The sequence below is a fragment of the Podarcis melisellensis genome (assembly GCF_964234715.1).
Source record: "Podarcis melisellensis genome assembly, chromosome: 13".
Taxonomy (NCBI): Eukaryota; Metazoa; Chordata; class Lepidosauria; order Squamata; family Lacertidae; genus Podarcis; species Podarcis melisellensis.
Window position 1 is genome coordinate 19,442,553 of NC_138545.1, and position 21,406 is coordinate 19,463,958.

At 44.8% G+C, this 21,406-nt stretch overlaps 1 protein-coding gene across 3 annotated transcripts; it reads left to right on the forward strand.

The window, feature by feature from the left end:
• The first annotated feature begins 29 nt into the window (after window positions 1-29).
• On the forward strand, window positions 30-18,701 carry LOC309355263 (immunoglobulin superfamily member 1-like). Of its 3 annotated transcripts, none has more exons than XM_081885961.1 (9): window positions 30-560; window positions 3,576-3,611; window positions 4,907-5,194; window positions 7,851-8,135; window positions 10,144-10,431; window positions 12,160-12,450; window positions 13,995-14,270; window positions 16,808-17,095; window positions 17,968-18,701. In XM_081885961.1, exons 1-9 carry the CDS (start codon window positions 536-538, stop codon window positions 18,096-18,098), a joined length of 1,908 nt encoding a protein of 635 aa, XP_081742087.1. In that variant the 5' UTR covers window positions 30-535; the 3' UTR covers window positions 18,099-18,701. The 3 variants fall into 3 exon arrangements, with proteins under 3 accessions (XP_081742087.1, XP_081742086.1, XP_081742088.1); XM_081885960.1 differs by lacking the exon at window positions 30-560 and adding an exon at window positions 1,897-2,272; XM_081885962.1 differs by lacking the exons at window positions 30-560; window positions 17,968-18,701 and adding exons at window positions 1,897-2,272; window positions 17,725-17,925.
• The last annotated feature ends 2,705 nt before the right edge of the window (window positions 18,702-21,406 follow it).

The following is a 21,406-nucleotide window of genomic DNA, read 5'->3' on the forward strand; positions in this document are numbered from 1 at the left end:
TAAACAAATTAATATGGCATGTATATAGTATGACTTGTGCTGTGTTTGTGATGTTTAGCTTATTATTGGTGGCTGTTTCATTAATATACTTTTATGGATTCTAATTGTTTTATTGATTGTTTGTTAATTATTTTACTATGACTTATACTGTATTTGGGAAGTTCTGTTATGTTTTGTTTATGGATGTTATTGTTTGTAAGCCTCTTTGATTTTTTTTGAAAGAAAAGCAGCATAGAAATACAGTAAATCATGTCAAATCAATCAAATCACGAATAATATGCAAATTAATGGCATTTATTGTTGGGAGGTGGGTGCTTGGAATGTTGCTACTGAATGGTGATTGGATAGAAGTTTTGAAAAAGGAGTTTGAAAAAGGGACAGTTGAGCAAGGCAGTTGAGTCTGAAGTTGAACTTGGAGTGACAGTTGGTTATGGATGTGGAGAGAGAGTATTTGGTGGGGAGCAGGGTTGGTATGATGGAGCAGGGCCAGTATTGTTTTAAATGAGTCAAACTAACCAGATAAGATGAATAAAAAATGAAACCATGTGCTTCTCTACACTGTAAGTGATGATAAAACATTTTAATATTTCTGTTTTAAATAAATGGTACTGCACACACATGCCTCATCATCATCACAGGCATTGTGAATGCAGAAACTTAAATTGGTATTTTTTGTTGTTCGTGTGTGCTTAATTTTAATTTTTATGCAATTGTATGGTTCTGTTCTGTTTTCTCTTTAATTCACTGTCTCATTGAACTATATGGTTTTGGTTTTGAATGAATAAAAATAAGCATGACAAAAACATCATTGGAATTGTATTTTTTGATCTCTTTTGTAAGTTGCCTTCAATAAGTTCTCTCTCATAAAGGCAATCTATAAATATTTTAAGCAAACAAACAATAATAGCAATATTTCCCATTTTTTTCTTTGGTGCTTTAATATTTACTGACCTATTTGTTTTGCACAAGGCTGCAAAAATAGAACCATTCCCCTCCATTTTATCCTCCTAACCACATTTTATGCTTTGTATGCAGGAAACCTGGGTTCAGGCCCAGATTCATCTGGACTAAGTTTAGAAATGAGAATCCTGCTTAAAATTTAGGAGAGTTATTGCAGGCAATACGGAACTAGATTGCCTGAAGGTCTGCCATTTTTATAATTTGTATACCACTTAATTATGGTCCTCTCTAAGTGCAGACCTCTGTGTTTCTAACCCAGCGTGGTTAGCTAGGACTTACTGTGGGGGAAGAAATCTGATTAAGTTCTCATATACAGGCAAACCTTCCAGATTCATGCTTTCTAAAAAGACATGCAAACCAAAACACAGCCATCTTTTGAAATTCACACTTCTCAAGATATTGCAATGCAGTGTAACATGTACAAGAATAATTTTGCTAGAGTAAAGTTTGCATAAAAATGCATATACTAATGCAAACAACGTTAACATTTTTATTATATGTGGAAAAAACTGCATTGCAAAAATATGCCTTTTAAGCAAAATTGCATGCAAAGATGAAAAGGAAAAATTTGTACTAAACTGACGGATTTTCAAGAGAACCTGTTTTGAAAAAAGTTCTCTGACTGATGTGGGACTCTGGAGAGCTGTTACAGATTGTTAGAGGGGGATTTTCCACAGGTGGCAGATGACAGAGACTGTGACACCATGAGACCAATGTAAAACCAAATCAAATAAGGACTTCATTACAAAACTACAAACAGCAAAGCTTGTGGGTGTTTTTTCTGCAGGCAGAGTTCAAACTGCAGCTTTTCTCCTTTTGTAGTCATGGCCAGCTATACCCAATCAGCCCAAAGCTCACGTAAACTGTTCTTAAAGGTACAAACATCTTTACTGTTTCGGTGCAGAATGCCTGCCAAGACAGATGGGAAATGAGAAAGAGGGACAAGCCAAGCTGACAGAGTTACTCACTGCTAGCTAAGACAGCCTTGATGGCTTCCTACATTGTTGGTGAACATTATGTAAGCAGTTCTGGTCTCTTCTTGATACAATAATCAGCATGAAAGTAAGGGGAGCAGCGGCAAAAAATGTGTGGTATCAGATCATATGTGGTATGCAGATTGAGAGGCTTAAGGCAAAGGATGGAGTGGGTGATAAAATGATATTGCACATTTCCCCTGCCCTGCAAAAGTAATCTGCAAACTAACTGAGAACATCAGTCTAAATAAGACTTGGAGGCTGTGACATTGGAATCAGGACTTAAAGACTTCTGCTTTGCTTCATCATGAGACTTGTCCTCTTCATCCTCTTTTTCGGTGAGCAAAAATGCCAAGGATTTGCCCCAACTGGGAAGAGAGAGAGAGAGAAAGAGAAAGAGAGAGAGAGAGAGAATTTCAGCATGGCAATAGTTGTCCGATCTCAAGCTTTGGCCTTCTTCCTCTTCAGGGCCTTCATCTCAAAGCTAGCCAACTAACATTCCTGCACAATTTGATTTCCTCTTGAGGCCCTCTTTCCAGCAGGAGATTGGGGAAGATGCATCACCATGCATTGCAGATGCACTTTTCTTTTTTAAGGGGGAGGAGAGGAGGCAGCAGTGGCAAAGCATGTACCCGTTTTCATATTGGGCCAGCTCTGCCCATGGTGCTGCTGAGCATATGGTGTTGGCAGGAACAGCTGATCCTGGCCAGTGCTGCTGAATGGAGAGGAAGAGACAGACTGAGCCACAATCACAGGAGCAGTATAGTTGGGAAAAGCTCTGGGACTCTTTTGTTTTTGGCCAAAACAGAAGAGAGATCTGGGATTGGAGTTCCTGCTGCTGAAGTTATTTATTCAGAAAAGCACTTCTTCACTTTGTTTCTCCAATCTAAACCTCTCTACTGGTTGTTAGATGTCCCACTCAGGAAGCTGGGCATTTGCAAGGCTGAGTAGTCCCAGTCCAACTGCTTTTATCTAAAAAATGAAATGTTGTGCAATCCATTGGACCTCTTCCACCTTCTCTATTTTAGCATCAAGTGAGCATGGGGGAAAGGGACTGGAGGGGAGAAGATGGTTGAAGCGTGAGATGATGCAACAGGGGAATGTGTGTGCATGTGGTATATGCATGTAAGAAAGAGCTAGATCTCTCATTTCTTTGCATGAGCATTGAGTTCACTGTTGTGAGCTTACAATCTGAAACCTGTAGTTAGGCGACTGAGGAAACCTTTGGCCTACAGGCTATTTTCTCCAAGCTCCACCCACCTAGGCTACACCTGATGTCATGTGTGAGACAGGTACAGATATGATTACAGTAGAACAATCAGAAGCCTACAGTGAGCTCCAGTTTGTTCCCTTGTGAGCAGGGATCCCTTAAAGTGCTAAGCAGTTGACTAGGCAGAGAGACCTATAAGAATTAACTGCACCATTTTGAAGTAGCTTGCATTGAAAGCACTTCCGAAAACAGAGCTTTTTTTTCCTCTGCAAGAAAGAAAACCCTCCATTTCAGCAGGCAGCTCATTGCAAACCATTGTGTATATAGCTCTTAAATAAAGCACTGCCTATATGTGTTTACTACTGGAGGTGGAAGGATATGGTGATAATCATGCTGTGGAATCAATTCAATTATTTATTTCTTCTTTCCAGGCTACCCTATAACTAAAGAGGAAAACGTTCCAGAAGGTAAGAACCCGACAAGGCTGGATGGAGTGGGGAAATGACTCCAGTAGCCTCAAACCTTTTAGATATCACATGCCTCCAGCGTCTTTGACTTTCATTCTTTGGGGCTCTTCCAGTCTCCAAGGTCCTGATCGAGCATTGCAATGCAGATGCCTGTCATTCAGTCCTGTTGGCCACTCATGAAGTTTTGGGATTTCGATTGGGGAGGGCACGCTCTTCAAAGGCACTCTACATAGGGCATATTCTGTGATTTCTAGAATAACATAATTGATAGCATAATCACTGTCATTTTAAACTAAAAAATGGACGAGAACACACACCATTCTAAGCTGGTTTTTAAAATATCTAAGAAGGCACTCTTGGCCACTACAGCCACATTGAGGGGCAGTGTCAGATCCAAAAGCCTATCTGAACTTCAGACTTGAGTCCTCAGGGTGAGTGCAACCCCACCTAAAACTACCATATTTATACATCTACCCCATAATCCCTAAGCATGTTCATCTTGTTTTGATATCATAATTTTCATTCAGTTCATGCCACACACCCTCCCCGATACCCTCTAAGAACTTCCACTACTTCTCTAGCAGCAGATGGAAGAGTGAGAGGATGAGGTGGGTGTCCTCCACACCCTGGTAGCACTTGAGCCCAAATATCTAGACAATCTCACTCACACAGAAAGTAATAAGCACAGGAAGCAAGAAAGAACCTTGCCAATATGTTCTCAGAACCACCTTCTGGGACTTGTTCTCCAGGAAGGACCAGAACCACTGCAATACATATTGTATGTTTTTATGACGTTTTATTGCATTTATATTGCTGTACGCTGCCTTGACACTTTACATGAGATACAATTTATAAGTGCTTGTGTGTGTGTGTGTGTTATATGTGATGCAAGAGAACCAATAAGGACACAATTCCCAGGTAAGATCCTCCCCCTATTGTGTAGGCAAGGTGGTCCCTCCCCCTACCTGGCCTGATCACCTTGGCAACGCCTCTCCAGATGGGATTGGGCAGCTGGCTGAGGTAGGCAGAGACTACCTGGGGAAGGCGAAGCCAAGCCTGTGCTAATGGTGCCGCATAGGGTCCAGGGGGCTGCGCGCGACCACATTTAATGCGGGGAGAGGTCATTCTCACTTCCAATGCTTAGCATAGGTTGGAACTGTTGGATTGTGTTCGCTTTCTTCATACAGCAATTTGCTTGGTTCCTAGAGATGAAATATTCCCAGAGATAGGTTCTCTCTTGCAGAATCTCTCCCCACCATCCAACATACTGGTGTGTTTTTTTGTCGTCATTCCAGAGAGAATTTTCCATCCTCCCCACATCCACATGAGCCCTAGCTGGATAGTCTCGCTGGGAGGAAATGTCACCATCTCTTGCTGGGTTCATTTAGACTGCTGGCTGGATTTCTTTCTGCATAAAGATGGTGTGAAAATAAGCACCACCAGTGGTGGATATAAAAGAAAGGCACTGTTCCACATCAGTGATGTCACAGGAAAAGATGGAGGGACATACAGCTGTCACTACAGAATGCCACTGAAAACATACCGGTCAGAACACAGCAACTCCGTGGAGTTGTTTATATTAGGTAAGAGGTTCAGCAATTGGCTAAGGGTGGAAGGGGTTGTAACTTTGTGAGGGGTAAACTACACTTCCCAGAATCCTCTGAGGGAAGCCATGACTATTAACGTGCTATAAATGTGATTTAGATGTGTGGAGTGGATGTGACCAAAGTCCTGCTCAGCCTTATAGAAGATAATCCTGCTTCATTAGTTCTAAACCTGATTCTACAGAATAGTGTTCCTGCTTTTCTGGGGCAACCCAGTCAGATGGGCAGCATATAAATAATAAAATTATTGTTGTTATTTTCTCCTACCAAGAAACCTGTGTATTTTGACTAAGGGCATAGACAGACCTAAGTAACATCTGAATTTTGGGCCCTTCAGACTGGCAATTTATTGCAGGTGTATTTGTGACACTATAGTAATGTTAGTGGTGGTTTTATTCTCTTTTATTCTGTGGTGCTGACATATTCTGACATTATTGCTGTCTAGGCAGGCTCTAGTGCCACGAAAGCAGGACAAAAGACAAAAAACAAACCCAGAACATTTGTAGTGTTCTCTATGTTAACTGTGCTCAGAACGCTACCAGGGTCATAGATGAGCTTGCTTTCAATACTGTTTGTGCCTGCAGAAGTTTTGAGACGGTCACACTGTTCTGTCCTCACAAGGGTCAGTTAAGTTGCAGAAAGACATTCTGGAGACTGATGGTGTAACACTCCTCAAGGATATCTATCACCAAAGGACATCTTACACAAATTGCCTCACCACCATTACTGCACAACCAAGATTAATAACTGACCCTTGTGGGGGAAGAACACACACTGCTTCATTTTCAAGACAGTGCATATCCTGTAAGTGCCTGCTGAAATCCCTGATTTATTTTTGCCTCACTTTGGTTGTGCTATATCCCCTCTGGACAGAAATCATTCGGTGGAATTGGGGAATTAAAGCTGCAAAGAAACGTCAGCTTGGAGAGCCCCCCCAAAAGCAGAATTTCAGCAAGTTACAGAACGTGCACTGATTGGAAATGAAGCAGTATGGCCACCCCAAAACTGTTGCAGCTACAAACATTATTGAAAATGGGCTCATGTATTACCAACCCAATAGCATCATGAGCACAAATGATCATGGCTATTCAGTATATTAAAAAAGAATGTCTGGAGGGGCATAAGGAGTGAATGAACGTGAAAATCGCCTAATATTAGATCCAGGAGAAACTGACTCCTGGATTATTGGGCTCGGGGAGTAGAGAACCTGAGAAAGGTCTCTGTGTGAGATTATCAAAAATTAAAAGGTCAAAAATTATATGCCCTTCTTCCCAGAGGCCTTTGGTGGTACAAACTGAAACCTGCATAGCATATGAATGTCTGCTACTTCCTCCCATATTCTATGTGACCTAGAGCAGATTCCATCTATCAGCCAACATTTCCTCTCTGCCTCCATCTCCCTGCCATTGCTTTGGTTACCACCAAGCAGACAAATAAAAAGTGCTGGGGAACCCAAAATCTTCCACACCCCTTTATGACATTTTGATTGGCCTAATAAGGATACTTGCCCAATATGGTTTCTGGATGTGTTTTCCCCCACCTTGTGGACCAACATATAGACCTTTCTATTTTGGCAGCCCATGCTTGTTTGCTTCCTGGACTTCAAAACTGTGGCTGTTTTAAACTAGCAGATCCTTGGGTCAGCTTGGGTGGATACTTGTGAACCTCAGGGGCATTTAAATGGTGTTGCCCTCTTTTTCACTCCAGTGACAGAAAGCGCAGAGTTGGGAGGTGTGCTGCCAAATACCGCAGTTCTTTCCAAGGATATCAGGACAAAAGGAATGAGGAGGTGGAAGGGGAACCAAAACAGTTTTATTAACAAATAAACAGCAGGCATACAAAGCATAAAATAAAACATACCTGTCAGGGAACTGCCATCGGAGCCAGAGGGAGAGGGAGGGCTCCAGAGGGGTTCAGGAGAGCGTCCCCGGAGGGAGAGAAGCAGCCCATCCTCTGGGGAAGGAATTCAGCGTAGCACCAGTGGAGAAGGGGGCAGATGGGGGAATCGGCGAGGTGGCTCCATGACTCCTCACCGGAGACCAGCGGGAGAGTAGGCGGCGACTGGGCATCAAAGAGCTTCTTTGCTGGAAGAAGTTCAAGAAACGCCCACTGACGGATTCTGCCAGCGATTGAGACAGCCACGGGTGAGTGGCTGTCCGGACAGAAAGGCTTCACCCAGGTAACCCAGCCAGGTGTGGTGTCGATTTACACACGAGCAACCCCTAGAACCATTACAATACCTGACAGGGGCTACCCAATCTCCCCTTCAGCTGCCTGGAGCCCCAGGTAGAGCAGCAGGAGAAAGACCCCAAGCATCAGGTCCTTTGCTCTGGGCAGAAGCTCACTGGGCCCCTCCCACTCATGGCTTTTATAGCCTGCCTTGATGTAATCAAGTGCACCTGGCATTACTCATGATGAATACAGGGTGGCTGAGAGTCTCCCACTACCTGCAGCCGGCATCCAGCCAGCACTTGCAACACAGAAGAAACTCCCAACAGGTGTGTAAAACACAAGAATCCAACTGGGGATGTTAAAGGGAAAGGGACATGTCACCGAACTCCTCGAAATACAATTGTCTTCCGCATTTCCACCACAGGAGGGGAATGACCACAGCCCTGTCTCTTCCTTTCCACAGATCCTAGCCTACCCAAACCCACAATAAGCCCCATTGGGATGAGCGCCATTGAAAAAAATGCAACTATCCAATGCCAGTCCCAAAGTCCAACTGCAGGTTTCTATCTCCAAAAGGATGAAGACCAAATGGATCATAAGCACATGGAGATCAATGGGACTAGGGGCAGCTACGCAATCAGTAACATTAGCCGGGCAGATGGAGGAGGTTACAGGTGCCGTTATAGCTCTGAATTAGAACCTTTTGTTATCTCAGAGCCTAGTGATCCTGTGGAGTTGCTGCTAGAAGGTAAGGAATCTCTCTATCTCTCTCTCCACACCTCTCACCATATGGATCCATTTCAAAGAAAATTTTTAATGTCTGCAGAATGTCTAATAGCCAAGCATTAGGAGGCTATCCATTCAGGGCAGCTGGGAGGATAGGCCAGCAGTAGCATTTCTTGAGGACCTAGTTCTTTCATCAGAAAAAGCAAGAAAGAAGTTTCTCAAAATATTTCCATTACAATGAAGTTAAAACTACTTTAGCAAAGTTCTAGGCTATACCCTGACACTCATTTGGGACTTGGTAGTTTGGGAGTCCTGAGAGTGGCATATGCTGGGCAAACGGATGGGAAAGGTGTGATAGCAATCAATGTGATTTATTTCAGTGTTTCCCAACCTTTTTTGGGCAAAGGCACACTTGTTTCATGAAAAAAATCTCGAGGCACACCACCATTAGAAAATGTTTTAAAAATTAACTCTGTCCCTATATTGACTATATATAAAGTAACTCTCTTTAATAGGAATCAAATAAACACAAAGAAAGTATTTTATAATTACTTTATTATGAAATAGTAAGTAAACAGAAATATGAAAAATTATAAAATACTTTATTCAGTGCACCTTTTGTCCCTCTCCTCGAAATGCTCCAACTCAATGTTCCTCCGCGGGCTGGCCATTGGAGAGCCGTGTCGCCCACACCGCAGCCCAATACAATATGAACCCTCCCCTCGCAAGCGGCAACCCCTCCACACTCCCCACCTTAAGCCTCCACACGCGCCCTGCCCAAAGAGATGCCCGCCCGCGCGCGAGGGGATCCTTTACCTCAGCATCCCGCCAAAAAAAAGGGCGGGAGACTGCGGTCCCTCAGAGGCTGGGCGTTAGGAAGAAGCAGCCGCCTTCATCCAAGCAGGAGCAGCAGCAGCTGTAGCTGTAGTAGCGCCAAGCTGTGCCGGGGACTCCGTGCCCATGAGGGGAGGGAGGGGAGAGAGAGGAGAGGCAGCAGGTCGCCCTCTTAAGTCACGCGCGCGCAGGCACCACCACGCATCCCTCGCGCCCTCTTGCAGAGCCCCTGCTCAGCACCTCCCGCCTCGGGGACGCCCGTCATGAGCCGCTGAGAGGCCGCCAAGCCTCCAGGCTGCTCCCATTCAGCCTTAGGCGCGCGTCCGCCTCGGGAAAAGCGGTGCTGGGAGGCGGAGAGAGAGAGAGAGAGAGAGGACGCCGCTGGCCGCGTCCCACCCTCAGTCAGTCGGCTCGGAGCTACTGAGGAGAGGGAGGTGGGGACGACGGCGCGTCTGTTCCGCTCGGGGCCAGCGCGCCCCCGCCCCCTCTCCAGAATCCCCAACTAAATACGATGCGCTAAGGGAGGGGGGAGAACCCACCCACAAAGAGGACGCCTTTCTGCAGGGCGCCTAAGGCCTCTCGCCGCCCGACTCGCCCGCCTCCCTCCCACGGCACACCAGGCAACGTCTCGCGGTACACTAGTGTGCCGCGGAACACCGGTTGGGAAACACTGATTTATTTGGTTGGAGCTGTGGATTTGTGCAATGACAGGTGATTTTGGCCAAAGTGCATCATTGGGAATGTTGCTGAAACACATTTTATTCCCCAATATTTCCAAGGCAAAACCAGCCTTTTAGGGCCTAGGCAAATTTCTACCCATTACAGCAGGGATGTGAAATCTTTTGTTTTAATCTTTCTTTCTTTCTTTCTTTCTTTCTTTCTTTCTTTCTTTCTTTCTTTCTTTCTTTCTTTCTTTCTTTCTTTCTTTCTTTCTTTCTCTCTCTCTCTCTCTCTCTCTCTCTCTCTCTCTCTCTCTCTCTCTCTCTCTCTCTTTTTCTTTCTGCATGCTCTTGATAGTTTGGGCTAAAATTAATATAAATTAATGATTCCTATATGTTTTCTGAGTGAAGTTGTATAACTGTACAACAGAGGGTAGCACAATGTCCCAAATGTACCTCTCTGGCCTGCGATTGAGGACAGGAACCATTTTAAGATGGTTGTGATCTCATTTCTGCTTTCCTTCTTTCTGTATACAGATCCTAAATTACCCATACCTGTCATCTCCATCTACCCCAGTTCGTTTGTTTCCCTGGGCCACTCAGTCAACATCCAGTGTAAAACTGAAGAACGATCTGCAAAGTTTTTTCTCCATAAAGCTGGAGACCCGAAACCAAGGTTTCTCACAAGCCCCAAGTCAAATGAGGGAGAGCTTTCCCTGAACATCAGCTGGGAGGACAAAGGGAGCTACAGGTGCAGCTATATACCTCAATCAAATCTTTTCTTGCACTCACGCCACAGTTCCCCCTTGCAACTTCCAGCAACAGGTGTGTAATATCTAACTTGCCATTTTCTGGCTCCCTGTAGCTTCTCATTGTCCTTGATTTGTCCGTTAATTAATTAATTACTTGAAGTCAGGTATAAGCAGCTGGAAGAGGAGGAGGAGGAGAGGATAGAGAGAGAATAAAGAGCTGTGAATGGATGGGGGCACTCTCTTCCCATCCTTTGGACCCCCCTGGGAAACTCAACAAACCTGCTGTACCTGGAACTGGGTGAAGAAAGTGCAGCTGAATGGGGCACAGCTGTGGGCAGCCTGAGGAAGTACCTGCCCATAAAAAGCAGGTCTAGAGTGAGGAACTGGGGTGATGCCCTCTGTTTCCAGCAACTTTTCTCATTGCAAGACCTTTGTGGGTGAGCTGACAGTTTCTTGGACCCTGGATGAGAGCCCAGAGGCTGAGAGGGAGGTTGTTTTAGAAGGAAAATGAATTGTTACTGATTTATATATATTAGTAACTTTGTATTAATGTAACACTTTTATATGTATAGTAACTGTATTTTTGTAATATTTTGTTTTGTTTGTCCTGGCTTCAGTTTTCCATGCACCGTTTACAGATATTTTAAATGTATTAAGTGGTACCTTGGGTTACATACGCTTCAGGTTACAGACTCAGCTAACCCAGAAATATTACCTCGGGTTAAGAACTTTGCTTCAGGATGAGAACAGAAATCGTGGTCTGGTGGTGTGGCGGCAGCAGGAGGCCCCATTAGCTAAAGTGGTGCTTCAGGTTAAGAACAGTTTCAGGTTAAGTACGGACCTCCGGAATGAATTAAGTACTTAACTTGAGGTACCACTGTATAGAAATTAAATGATCAATCAATCAATCAAGATGGGTAGTGAGATCCTGTACAAGCGTTATTCTATAAACCACATCTCTGTGCCGCCAAATCCAAATTGTGCCTGCTGAAAAGGTAAAGGTACCCCTGACTTTTAGGTCCAGTCGTGGATGACTCTGGGGCTGCAGAGCTCACCTCACTCTATAGGCCGAGGGAGCCGGCGTTTGTCTGCAGACAGCTTCCAGGTCATGTGGCCAGCATGACTAAGCCGCTTCTGGCGAACCAGAGCAGCGCATGGAAACACCGTTTACCTTCTGGCCAGAGTGGTACCTATTTATCTACTTGCACTTGGCGTGCTTTTGGACTGCTAGGTTGGCAGGAGCAGGGACCAAGCAACAGGAGCTCACCTTCTGATCGGCAAGCCCTAGGCTCTGTGGTTTAGGCCACAGCGCAACCCGTGTCCCAGATGGCTACTTAGTTAAGGCTAAATGCACCATCGACTGCCAAAGCTTCTCTCACAGCTTTAAGAGAAACTGCTCAGATGTAACACTCAATCTTTAGTGTGCCCAGAGAAGACTCTGTTGGCAATTGCTGGGGGGGGGGGGAGAGAGAGAGAGGGAGAGGGAGAGGAGAGAGAGAGAGAGAGAGAGAGAGAGAGAGAGAGAGAGAGAGAGAAATTATTATGTAACAATGTGAATAATATGCCAGCCATTTCTCCTCCTCTGTCATCCAAGCAGTTTTACGGGTAGAAGAATTGACTTTTTTTCTTGAAAGATGAATGCACTCTTTTGTGGATCCTTGGTCAGATGGGTGGGGTATAATCTCTTCACTTAATGTTGCATTTTAATCTTGTTTTTAAGTTGTATTCATTGTTAGCTGCCCTGAGCCCGGGCTTGGCTGGGGAGGGCGGGGTATAAATAAAATTTATTATTATTACCTAGATCACAGCTTACCCAAACCAAGCATCAGCCTGAGCCACGATGAAGAGGTCACCCTAGGAAGTAATGTGACGATTGATTGCAGAAGCAACGCCACCGCTGTCAGGTTCTATTTCCAAAAGTATGGAGTTGCGAAGCCTGTTCAGCTCATCCAAAACAATGGAACTCTTGCCAAGTTCTCCATCAGCAACGCAAGCTGGGAGCACTCGGGATATTACAGCTGCACATACAGCACCCTGCCAGATTGCTTTGCCATCTCAGAACCCAGTGATGAGGTGGAGTTACAGCTAACAGGTAAAAAAAATCTGATTTTGCATGCATCTGCTTCCCAACTGAAAGTCCCATTCATCTTTGGTTGGTTTCTTTTTTAAAATTAATTGAATTTTAGCTGCAGCTATGACTGCTGGGTGAGAGAAACGTGCTAAGAGGAAGGTACGCTTGGCAAATCCACACTGTGATCAGCTCCCGTCCGGAAACCAATGTCCCCACTGTGGAAGGACATGTGGATACAGAAAATTGGCCTCCACAGTCACTTACGGACTCATTGTTAAAACTGTGTTTATGGAAGACAATCTTACTCAGCTATGAGTGATTGCCAAAGAGGAAGAGTTAGTTGTGGCAAACCGTGATGAGGCTATTTGTACAGGGCAGCTATAGAACCATGGGAATCCTTTACTTGAGGGTATATGAGAACAATATAAATTATTATTATTATTATTATTTATTTTATTACCACCACTACTACTTGTTACTTGAAGGTCTCCAGGCAACTTACAACACATCTAAAACAGTAATATAAATATAACATAAAATATAACAGGAAGTTGGCAACACAACAGCTTGAATACCCTGAAAAGCCCGGCTGGATCAGGACAGTGGCCCATCTAGTGCAGCAACCTGTTCTCATAGTTGCCACCAGATGACTGTGGGAAGCCCAAAAGAGGGAGCTGAGTGCAGCAGCAGCAGCTCTCACCACTCGTTCTCCAAGATACACTGTCTCTAATAGTGGAGGTTTTCCAGTGGGGAAATCATTTGGGAGAACAATGAGGTATTCATTTTAAAACAAAAAACCCTCATTATTTACACACACACACAAACGTAATATTGTTGTAACTTGCTCTGGATCTTAAAATGAAGGGTGGGTCAGCAATCCAAATTATTATTATTACTACTATTAAAAGGATTTCCAACCTGTTGAACTTGAGGCATCTTTGGCAAAACCCTAGGCTAAGTTCCAGTGTAAAGGTAAAGGGACCCCTGACCATTAGGTCCAGTCGTGGCCGACTCTGGGGTTGTGGCGCTCATCTTGCTTTATTGGCCGAGGGAGCTGGTGCACAGCTTCTGGGTCATGTGGCCAGCATGACTAAGCTGCTTCTGGTGAACCAGAGCAGCGCACGGAAATGCCGTTTACCTTCCCGCCGGAGCAGTACCTATTTATCTACTTGTATTTTGATGTGCTTTCGAACTGGTAGGTTGGCAGGAGCAGGGACCGAGCAATGGGAGCTCACCCTGTCGTGGGGATTCGAACCGCCAACCTTCTGATCGGCAAGTCCTAGACTCTGTGATTTAACCCACAGCGCCACCCACGTCCCCCAAGTTCCAGTGTACGCACAGGTAATTTGGGGGTCCTGAGGCTGGATTCTGTATACAAGGAAATGGGGACAAAAATCTCAGTAGAGTTAAGATGAATCAGATGGAAAAACTCCATATATGTTAATGGTGGATTATTTGAGGTGATGTGTGAACTGTTATCTCTGCTACTTCACAAACTAACATCTCTTTGGGAAAATGCTAGTTGCAGCTCCAGCATCTCACTCACAACCTTTTCTCAATTGCAGATCCAGACCTAGCCAGACCCACCATCTCCCTGAGTCCTAGAGGACCACTTCCTCTGGGGGGAAATGTGACCCTCAATTGCCAAGGCCAAGGTGTCCGATTCAAATTTTATAAGCATAGAGAGAATTTTGTACCACAGCTGTTGAAGAACAATTTGGATGGCGCTCACCTTATCAGCAACCTGAGCAGAGATGATGCAGTAGGATACAGCTGCAAATACAGCAGTATACCAGAACTCTTTTCAGTCTCTAGTGAAATAGTGAAACTGCTGATCTTAGGTAACATAAAGAGTTTTCTCATGTTATGCTATCTCTGGGGGGAAGTCAACTGTACCTGGGTCAACTGTACCTGTACCTAGCTATGTATCTTCTGAATAGCCTGGAGTTCTCTTTGCATGCTCATACATTCTCTCTACATGGTTTTGGATGTGTGTGGTTTTCTGTGACAAATATTTCCCTCCCTGAGCACATTCCTTTTAAAGAGCTTTCCTTCCTCTTCCAGGGGCTGCTATCAGGTTGAAGTGAGATTAATGGGAAGTGAGAGAGGAGGTGGGGAAGTTGTGTGGAGGAAAAGGACAGGAGGGAAACTGAGTCTGAGGGAAGCTGGTGTGTGCCAGCACCAAGAGGCAGGAAGCAAGAAAATGAGCTGAGAGAATAGGAAGAAGGAAAGGGAAAGGGAAGTAGAAAGTGAGCTGTTGTTCATGTTAAGCAGAAGACATGGAGAGGGTGAAAAGGGGCTGAAACAGCAGAGGAGTACCAGCAACAACCACCTCAAAGTCTGCCAGTACAATCCCATGCACATTTACTGACAGGCAGACCTCATAGGAACTAAGGACCAGGTGTGCAGCCTGGGAGTCATTTTGGACTCACAGCTGTCCATGGAGGCACAGGTTAATTCTGTGTCCAGGGCAGCTGTCTACCAGCTCCATCTGGTACGTGGGCTGAGAACCTACCTGCCCGTGGACTGTCTTGCCAAAGTGGTACATGCTCTAGTTATCTCCCACTTGGTTTACTGCAATGCGCTCTGTGTGGGGCTACCTTTGAAGGTGACTCAGAAATTGCAATTAATCCAGAATGCAGCAGCTAGACTGGTGACTGGGAGTGGCCGCCGGGACCATATAACACCGGTTCTGAGAGATCTGCATTGGTTCCCAGTATGTTTCCAAGCACAATTCAAAGTGTTGGTGCTGACCTTTAAAGCCCTGTATACCTGAAGGAGTGTCTCCACCTCCAGCGCCTAGGGCCTTCTGGTGGTTCCCTCGCTTCGAGAAGTGAGGCTACAAGGAACCAGGCAGAGGGCCTTCTTGGTAGTGGCGCCTGCCCTGTATAGTGCCCTCCCAGCAGATGTCAAGGCAATAAACAACTACAGTGGTACCTTGGGTTACATACGCTTCTGGTTACAGACTCCGCTAACCCAGAAATATTACCTTGGGTTAAGAACTTTGCTTCAGGATGAGCACAGAAATCTCGCAGCAGTGGGAGGCCCCATTAGCTAAAGTGGTGCTTCAGGTTAAGAACAGTTTCAGGTTAAGGACGGACCTCCGGAATGAATTAAGTACGTAACCAGAGGTACCACTGTATTTTACTTTTTAAAGACATCTGAAGGCGGTCCTGTTTAGCAAAGTTTTTAATGTTTGATTCTGTATTGTTTTTAATATTTGTTTGGAAGCCGCCCAGAGTGGCTGGGGAAACCCAGCCAAATGGGTGGAGTATAATTAATTATATTCTTCTTCTTCTTCTTCTTATTATTATTAACTAACCTTACACTGAAAAATAGTTTTGTCTGTTAAACATACCATATTTTCCTGTGTATGACACGACCCCGTGTATAAGACGACCCCTATTTTTGGGAGCCCTCAACAGTTGTTGAGCTTCTTTTGTAAGTCCACTGATCTGTTGAGCAACTTTTCAGCAATCCTTCGCTCTGGTTGACAGAACTGGTGCTATAATAGACCACATACTGGCACTCACCAAATACTCTTGCAAAGCTGGGAAGAGTGGGTAAGCAGCCTCCTTGCTGACATATCCCTGCTACTGCCACAGCACCAGCCCTCACTTAGCATATTAACCTGTGTATAAGACGACCCTCAATTTATCACAAAAGAATTCAGAAAAAAGGTCGTCTTGTGCATGGAAAAATACGTTATGTCTTTCCAGTCATGGTTCCAAAGGACTAGATGGTGCTGCCACTCAATGACAACTTAATCATATGTGCACATGGAGTTGTGGTCCTGTATTTTAGATTGGATTGGATGCCCAGTTGGCATTAGTGGAACCTGTGGTGTCAAACATATGGAACATACGGAATTCTCACTTCAGAATTGCTTGCCTGTGGCCCATCTTGCTGTGTTTTTAGCACCAAACAAAGACCTCTTTATTCTCCCTGGCTCTTTATTTAAATCTATGCTCTGTGATGAGAACATGCTGTTGTTATATCTATCTATCATCTATCTATCTATTATCTATCTATTATCTATCTATTATCTATCTATTATCTATCTATTATCTATCTATATCTATCTATCTATCTATCTATCATCTATCTATCTATCTATCTATCTATATCTATCTATCTATCTATCTATCTATCTATCTATCTATCTATATCTCTATCTATCTATCTATCTATCTATCTATCTATCTATCATCTATCATCTATCTATCTTTGTGGATTTTAAGCCAGCCCCCAAACATTTATATTGAAGCATGCAAACCTATTATATGAATAAGAAGAGGACAACGTCTCCTGATGGCCAAGAATTGGACCTAATTGTTTGGCGGTTGACATCTCACTTCCTGTTTCCTTTTATGCACAGATTCCCCATTGTCCACACCTGTCATTTCCATCCAACATGGAGGATGTGTTGCACTTGGAGGGCAGGTCGAGATCAGGTGTGAATCTGATTCTGAAGATGTGAACTTCTCTCTTCACAAGACCGGAGACACAAATCCTATGCTCATGAATGGTCACTTTTATGTGGGTGAATTTACCATCAGCAATTTTACACAGGAGCATGAAGGCAACTATAGCTGCATCTATGATAGCACAGAAGAGCCTTTTATGATTTCAGCACCCAGTGTTTCCCTGGAGATTCTGATATCAGGTATCGTATCAGGCTTTGGTTTAGGAGGTCTTTGAAGCTTAATGGAAAATTCCAGTAAGCTTCAAAACATGCAAGTCTCAGTCACATTAGGCTTATTATGGTTGAGAGAGGCATTCTTATGTGCCTTTAACATCAGGCTGACATGAGTTAATTTAGCAGATAAAGGTTTCTCTAACAGGAAGATTGATGGTTGGGGAAAACAGCTCCTATTGGGGGATTATGCACATTGGCCAGATAATATACAAAATTCAGTTGACATATGCAGATTGCCCAAGGTCTGTTGGAAACTTACCATAATGACCAGAGAGTGTACAAAATTCAGACACTATATACACATTCCCCAAGGACTGTTGGAGATATATTGATTGGGAAATGTGCTCAATTCCCTCTTCATGGACAGATTACATGCACATTCTATATAAAGTCTGGTGAATATATATAATGGTTGGTTGTTATGCACATTAAACTGCTCAGCGTATATTATATTTGTTAACCAATTAGAGAGTTTGTGGGGGGGTTGTTTTTTGTTTTGCAACCAAGCAGTATACAAATTATGCTAAAATAAAATAACAATGTACCCTTAACATGCCACCTCATAATCCAGACCTTGATTTCTCATCTCATTCCAGATACCTATAATTGCACCCAAGTCAACATCATCCGCTTTGCCATAGGAGTTCCGATTCTTCTTCTGCTTACATGTATCATTCTCAGTAATCAGCACTTCAGAGGGAACATGATAAATATCTCCTGATATGTTTCCTTTTCCTTTACCAACAATTGCAACCCAAAAGGCAAGAGGAGTGCAGTTCAGTGGTACCGCACATGAATTGGTCTCCATTATCCTGAACTCCATCATTCTTTTTGTGCAGAGGATATCTATTTGAAAACTCAAAATGCTACTACCAATGGCTCAGGTCCAAACAAGGCACTGAGATTCCTCAAGGGCAATGAGCTTGGTCTTCCTCAGATTTCTACTGCTTTCTCCCACAGAGTCCACTAAAAGTACCAGTTCCAGGAACCAAAGTCGCTACACTTCATATTTTCAGCAGAATACATTTTGAATTACATTGAATTAGAGCAGAATTGCATCCTCATTTTGATGTGCAACATTCCTAGAGATGTTGCAGTTGTTGGTTGAGAAGCAAAGCAAACATGGCTTTGCTACTGTATGTAGCCTGACGACAAGATGATTTTTCTCAAGAAGTATGACATTTGGGGTCCACTTTGGTAAATCTCAGATATACCAGATGAGTTTCTGTGTAAGACATGCCAAGAAGTGAACTTCATCTCCCTTTGGCCCTGCACTCAAACCATGAAACGAAATTATTTTTCTACTTATGCTTTCTAGCAAAAGGATGTTGTCAAACTTCTGGTTTATAATCCATTAGGTTCAAACTGACCAGCCCTGCATCTTAATGCTAAGAGCACCTTTGTGTTCTTTTCATTCAATTAAACAGTCACATTGCCAAGACAGAAGACAGGGGTCACTGTTTATGGAAATGTGTTTATTCTGCGTTTCTTGTTCTGTTGCTTTTAGCAGTTTTCTGTCATTTTAATGGAAAAATGTACATGAAGATTATAATAAACATAAGCTTTCCTTTTACCAGTGGGTAGTATAGTCTCTTTGTTGAATTGTGGGTTATTTTTGGTGATATAAAATGGCCACCAGTAGGGCCTTTTCCAGATAACATCCCTCAGAATGATGCTGCATCATGACATAACAACATTGCAGAGCACTGTGGGGATTTCAAAATGGCGGCTGACTGGTTGGAAGCACTGTGGAGGAAGTTGGTAGGTTTCATGCTCCTGTCCATGAAATCCTCCCCATGTATTGCTGGAGGCAGGGGTTATTCTTAGGCTACCCTACCTCCACATTTTCAGGAAGGGTGTGATCTTCCATTGCGTGCCAAGAGCCACCTGGAAGAAATGAATGACACATGACAACATGGGACAATTATGGGATTAAATTGGCCACAGCTTTATTTAAACTTTCACATATAGGAAGACCTTGGCTTAGCCATTGGGCGCGTATCCCTCCCAGTCCCCAGCCGGGGGATTGGGGCACATCAGGGTAATCAGGTCTGTCTGGGAAGTGGGCTGGCTCTGGAAGACATTTGTTTATGCAGAGTGCCTGCCCCCATTTCACCACAACACTGGGGAATGCGCTGACAACCTTTCAGCATATGGCCAGTGACTCCCCTCTGACTCAGACCCTTTAACAGGGAACCCTGGGATTGCCACTGCGGAGGGGGGGAGGCATCACGCCCCCTCCCCCCATTTAGGGAAGATAGGCTAAAGGATTCTGCCCAAGGCCTAAAACCTCCAAAGTTGTGACATTTGCTACGGGGAAGCTGAAACCTGCCAATGCAGGGATATTCCTTCCTGGTCCCTTAACAGCAATCATCCTAAGACCGTAGCAGCGCTTGCATACCTGTAAAAGAAGTTAACCTGTAATAAAAGAGCATTAAACAAAGGGAGGGTAGGGCGGATGAAGTTCTGGAGCTGACTATGCGCTCTCAGGTAGGCTCCACCCCTTTTCTCTACACGAAGAGCTCCGCCTCCCCCCACCACAGATAGGTTCATTAGAACTGAGGTTTGGCGGGAGCCTCAAAGGGCTGTGACATGGGGAGGCGGACCAGGAACTTCTGCCGTTGTCTCAGAGATTGGGGTGCTGCACGCGGCCACGCAAAGGGTGCCCTCCAGTTGATGGGAGAGCAGTCATTATGGAATCACAGCTGTTGCTGTTCCTTTGCACCTGCACGACTCCCTACCCTTCCTCTGCTTCCTTCCCTCACACTGTTCTGGGGACAGAATGTAGTACCATTACATGCTTGCGCCAACTCTTTGACATCACCATAGATTCCATCTGCAGGGGGTCCTGTGTCAGGTGGCAGAGGAACCAACCCCCATGGCAGGTTGCCAGGAACAGATAAGACAAGGAAAAGTCCTCACCGTCTGCTTTTTATTCAATATTCACAGAGACAGGCTCTTGGATGTTGCCCCAAGTGACTCTCCACCCCCTTTTCTCCCACTTCAACATTTGCCACCTTTTCGCCTACAGGTGGTGCTGAGGCCCCTCTGCTTCTGAGCCCTTTCTCTACTACTTTCAATGCTCACTGGGTTCTGGGAGGCGGGGTCTGGAATGCTTTCTAAAGACACTGTGTCCATCAGCTGTTGCCCTCCTGGTGATTCCTCTTCCTCCTCTTCTCCCATTATTTCCCAGCTTTCCCCTTCATCTGCCTCTGAGCTGTGACCTCCCTCAACCCCTGTTGTAATTCTGAACTGTCTTCTTCTTCTCTGGAAGGGTCAGGTTAGGGAGGCGGTCTCCACCATTCCTCTTCTGCCCAGTCCCTAACACCCTGGGTGCCCACAAATTTTTTACCATGGGAGCCTGACCGGGCGACTCAACGCATCACACGCTGCAGTGGGGGTCTCCATTGGGCCTTCCCACTGTGTGTGATGTCACACACGCATACCGGGCAGTCACAATGTTAGGTGGAACCTGGGGCACTTGGGCAGCACATGCTCTAGAGGCTTCTCATTAGATGCTTTTTAAGCACATCTGATAAATTGCCGATCAGAAGGTTGGCGGTTCAAATCCCTGCAATGGGGCGAGCTCCCGTTGCTCTGTCCCACCTTCTGCCAACGTAGCAGTTTGAAAGCACACCAGTGCAAGTAGATAAATAGGTACCGCTGTGGCAGGAAGGTAAATGGTGTTTCCGTGCGCTCTGGCTCCCATCATGGTGTTCTGTTGCTCCAGAAGCGGTTTAGTTATGCTGACCACATGACCCAGAAAAGCTGTCTGTGGACAAACGCCGGCTCCCTCGGCCTGAAGCAAGATGAGCACTGCACCCCATAGTCACCTTTCACTGGACTTAACTGTCCAGGGGTTCTTTACCTTTACCTAAACTACTTTAACAGTCACAAACTAAAATGTGTTTCCAGCTCATTTTAGTCCTGGGAGCTGTCATTTGTTAATGGTGCAGGGAATTGTAAGCTTGAGAGGATATTACCCTTTAAAAATGGCAGTTCTCGGCATTCTCTGGGGGAACCCATGACCAGTGGCGTAGCGTGGGTTGTCAGCACCCGGGGCAAGGCAAGTAATTTGCGCCCCCAACCCGTGGATTTGCGCCCCCTAACCTGTGGATTTGCGCCCCCTAACCCGTGGATTTGCACCCCCTAACCCTAACCCCCAGATGTTGTGCCCGGTGCTGTCGGCCCCCCCTGCACCCCCATGCTACGCCACTGCCCATGACTGCTAAAAGTATTATAAGAGTGCTTTAAATGTACAGATGTGGAAGAGACCTG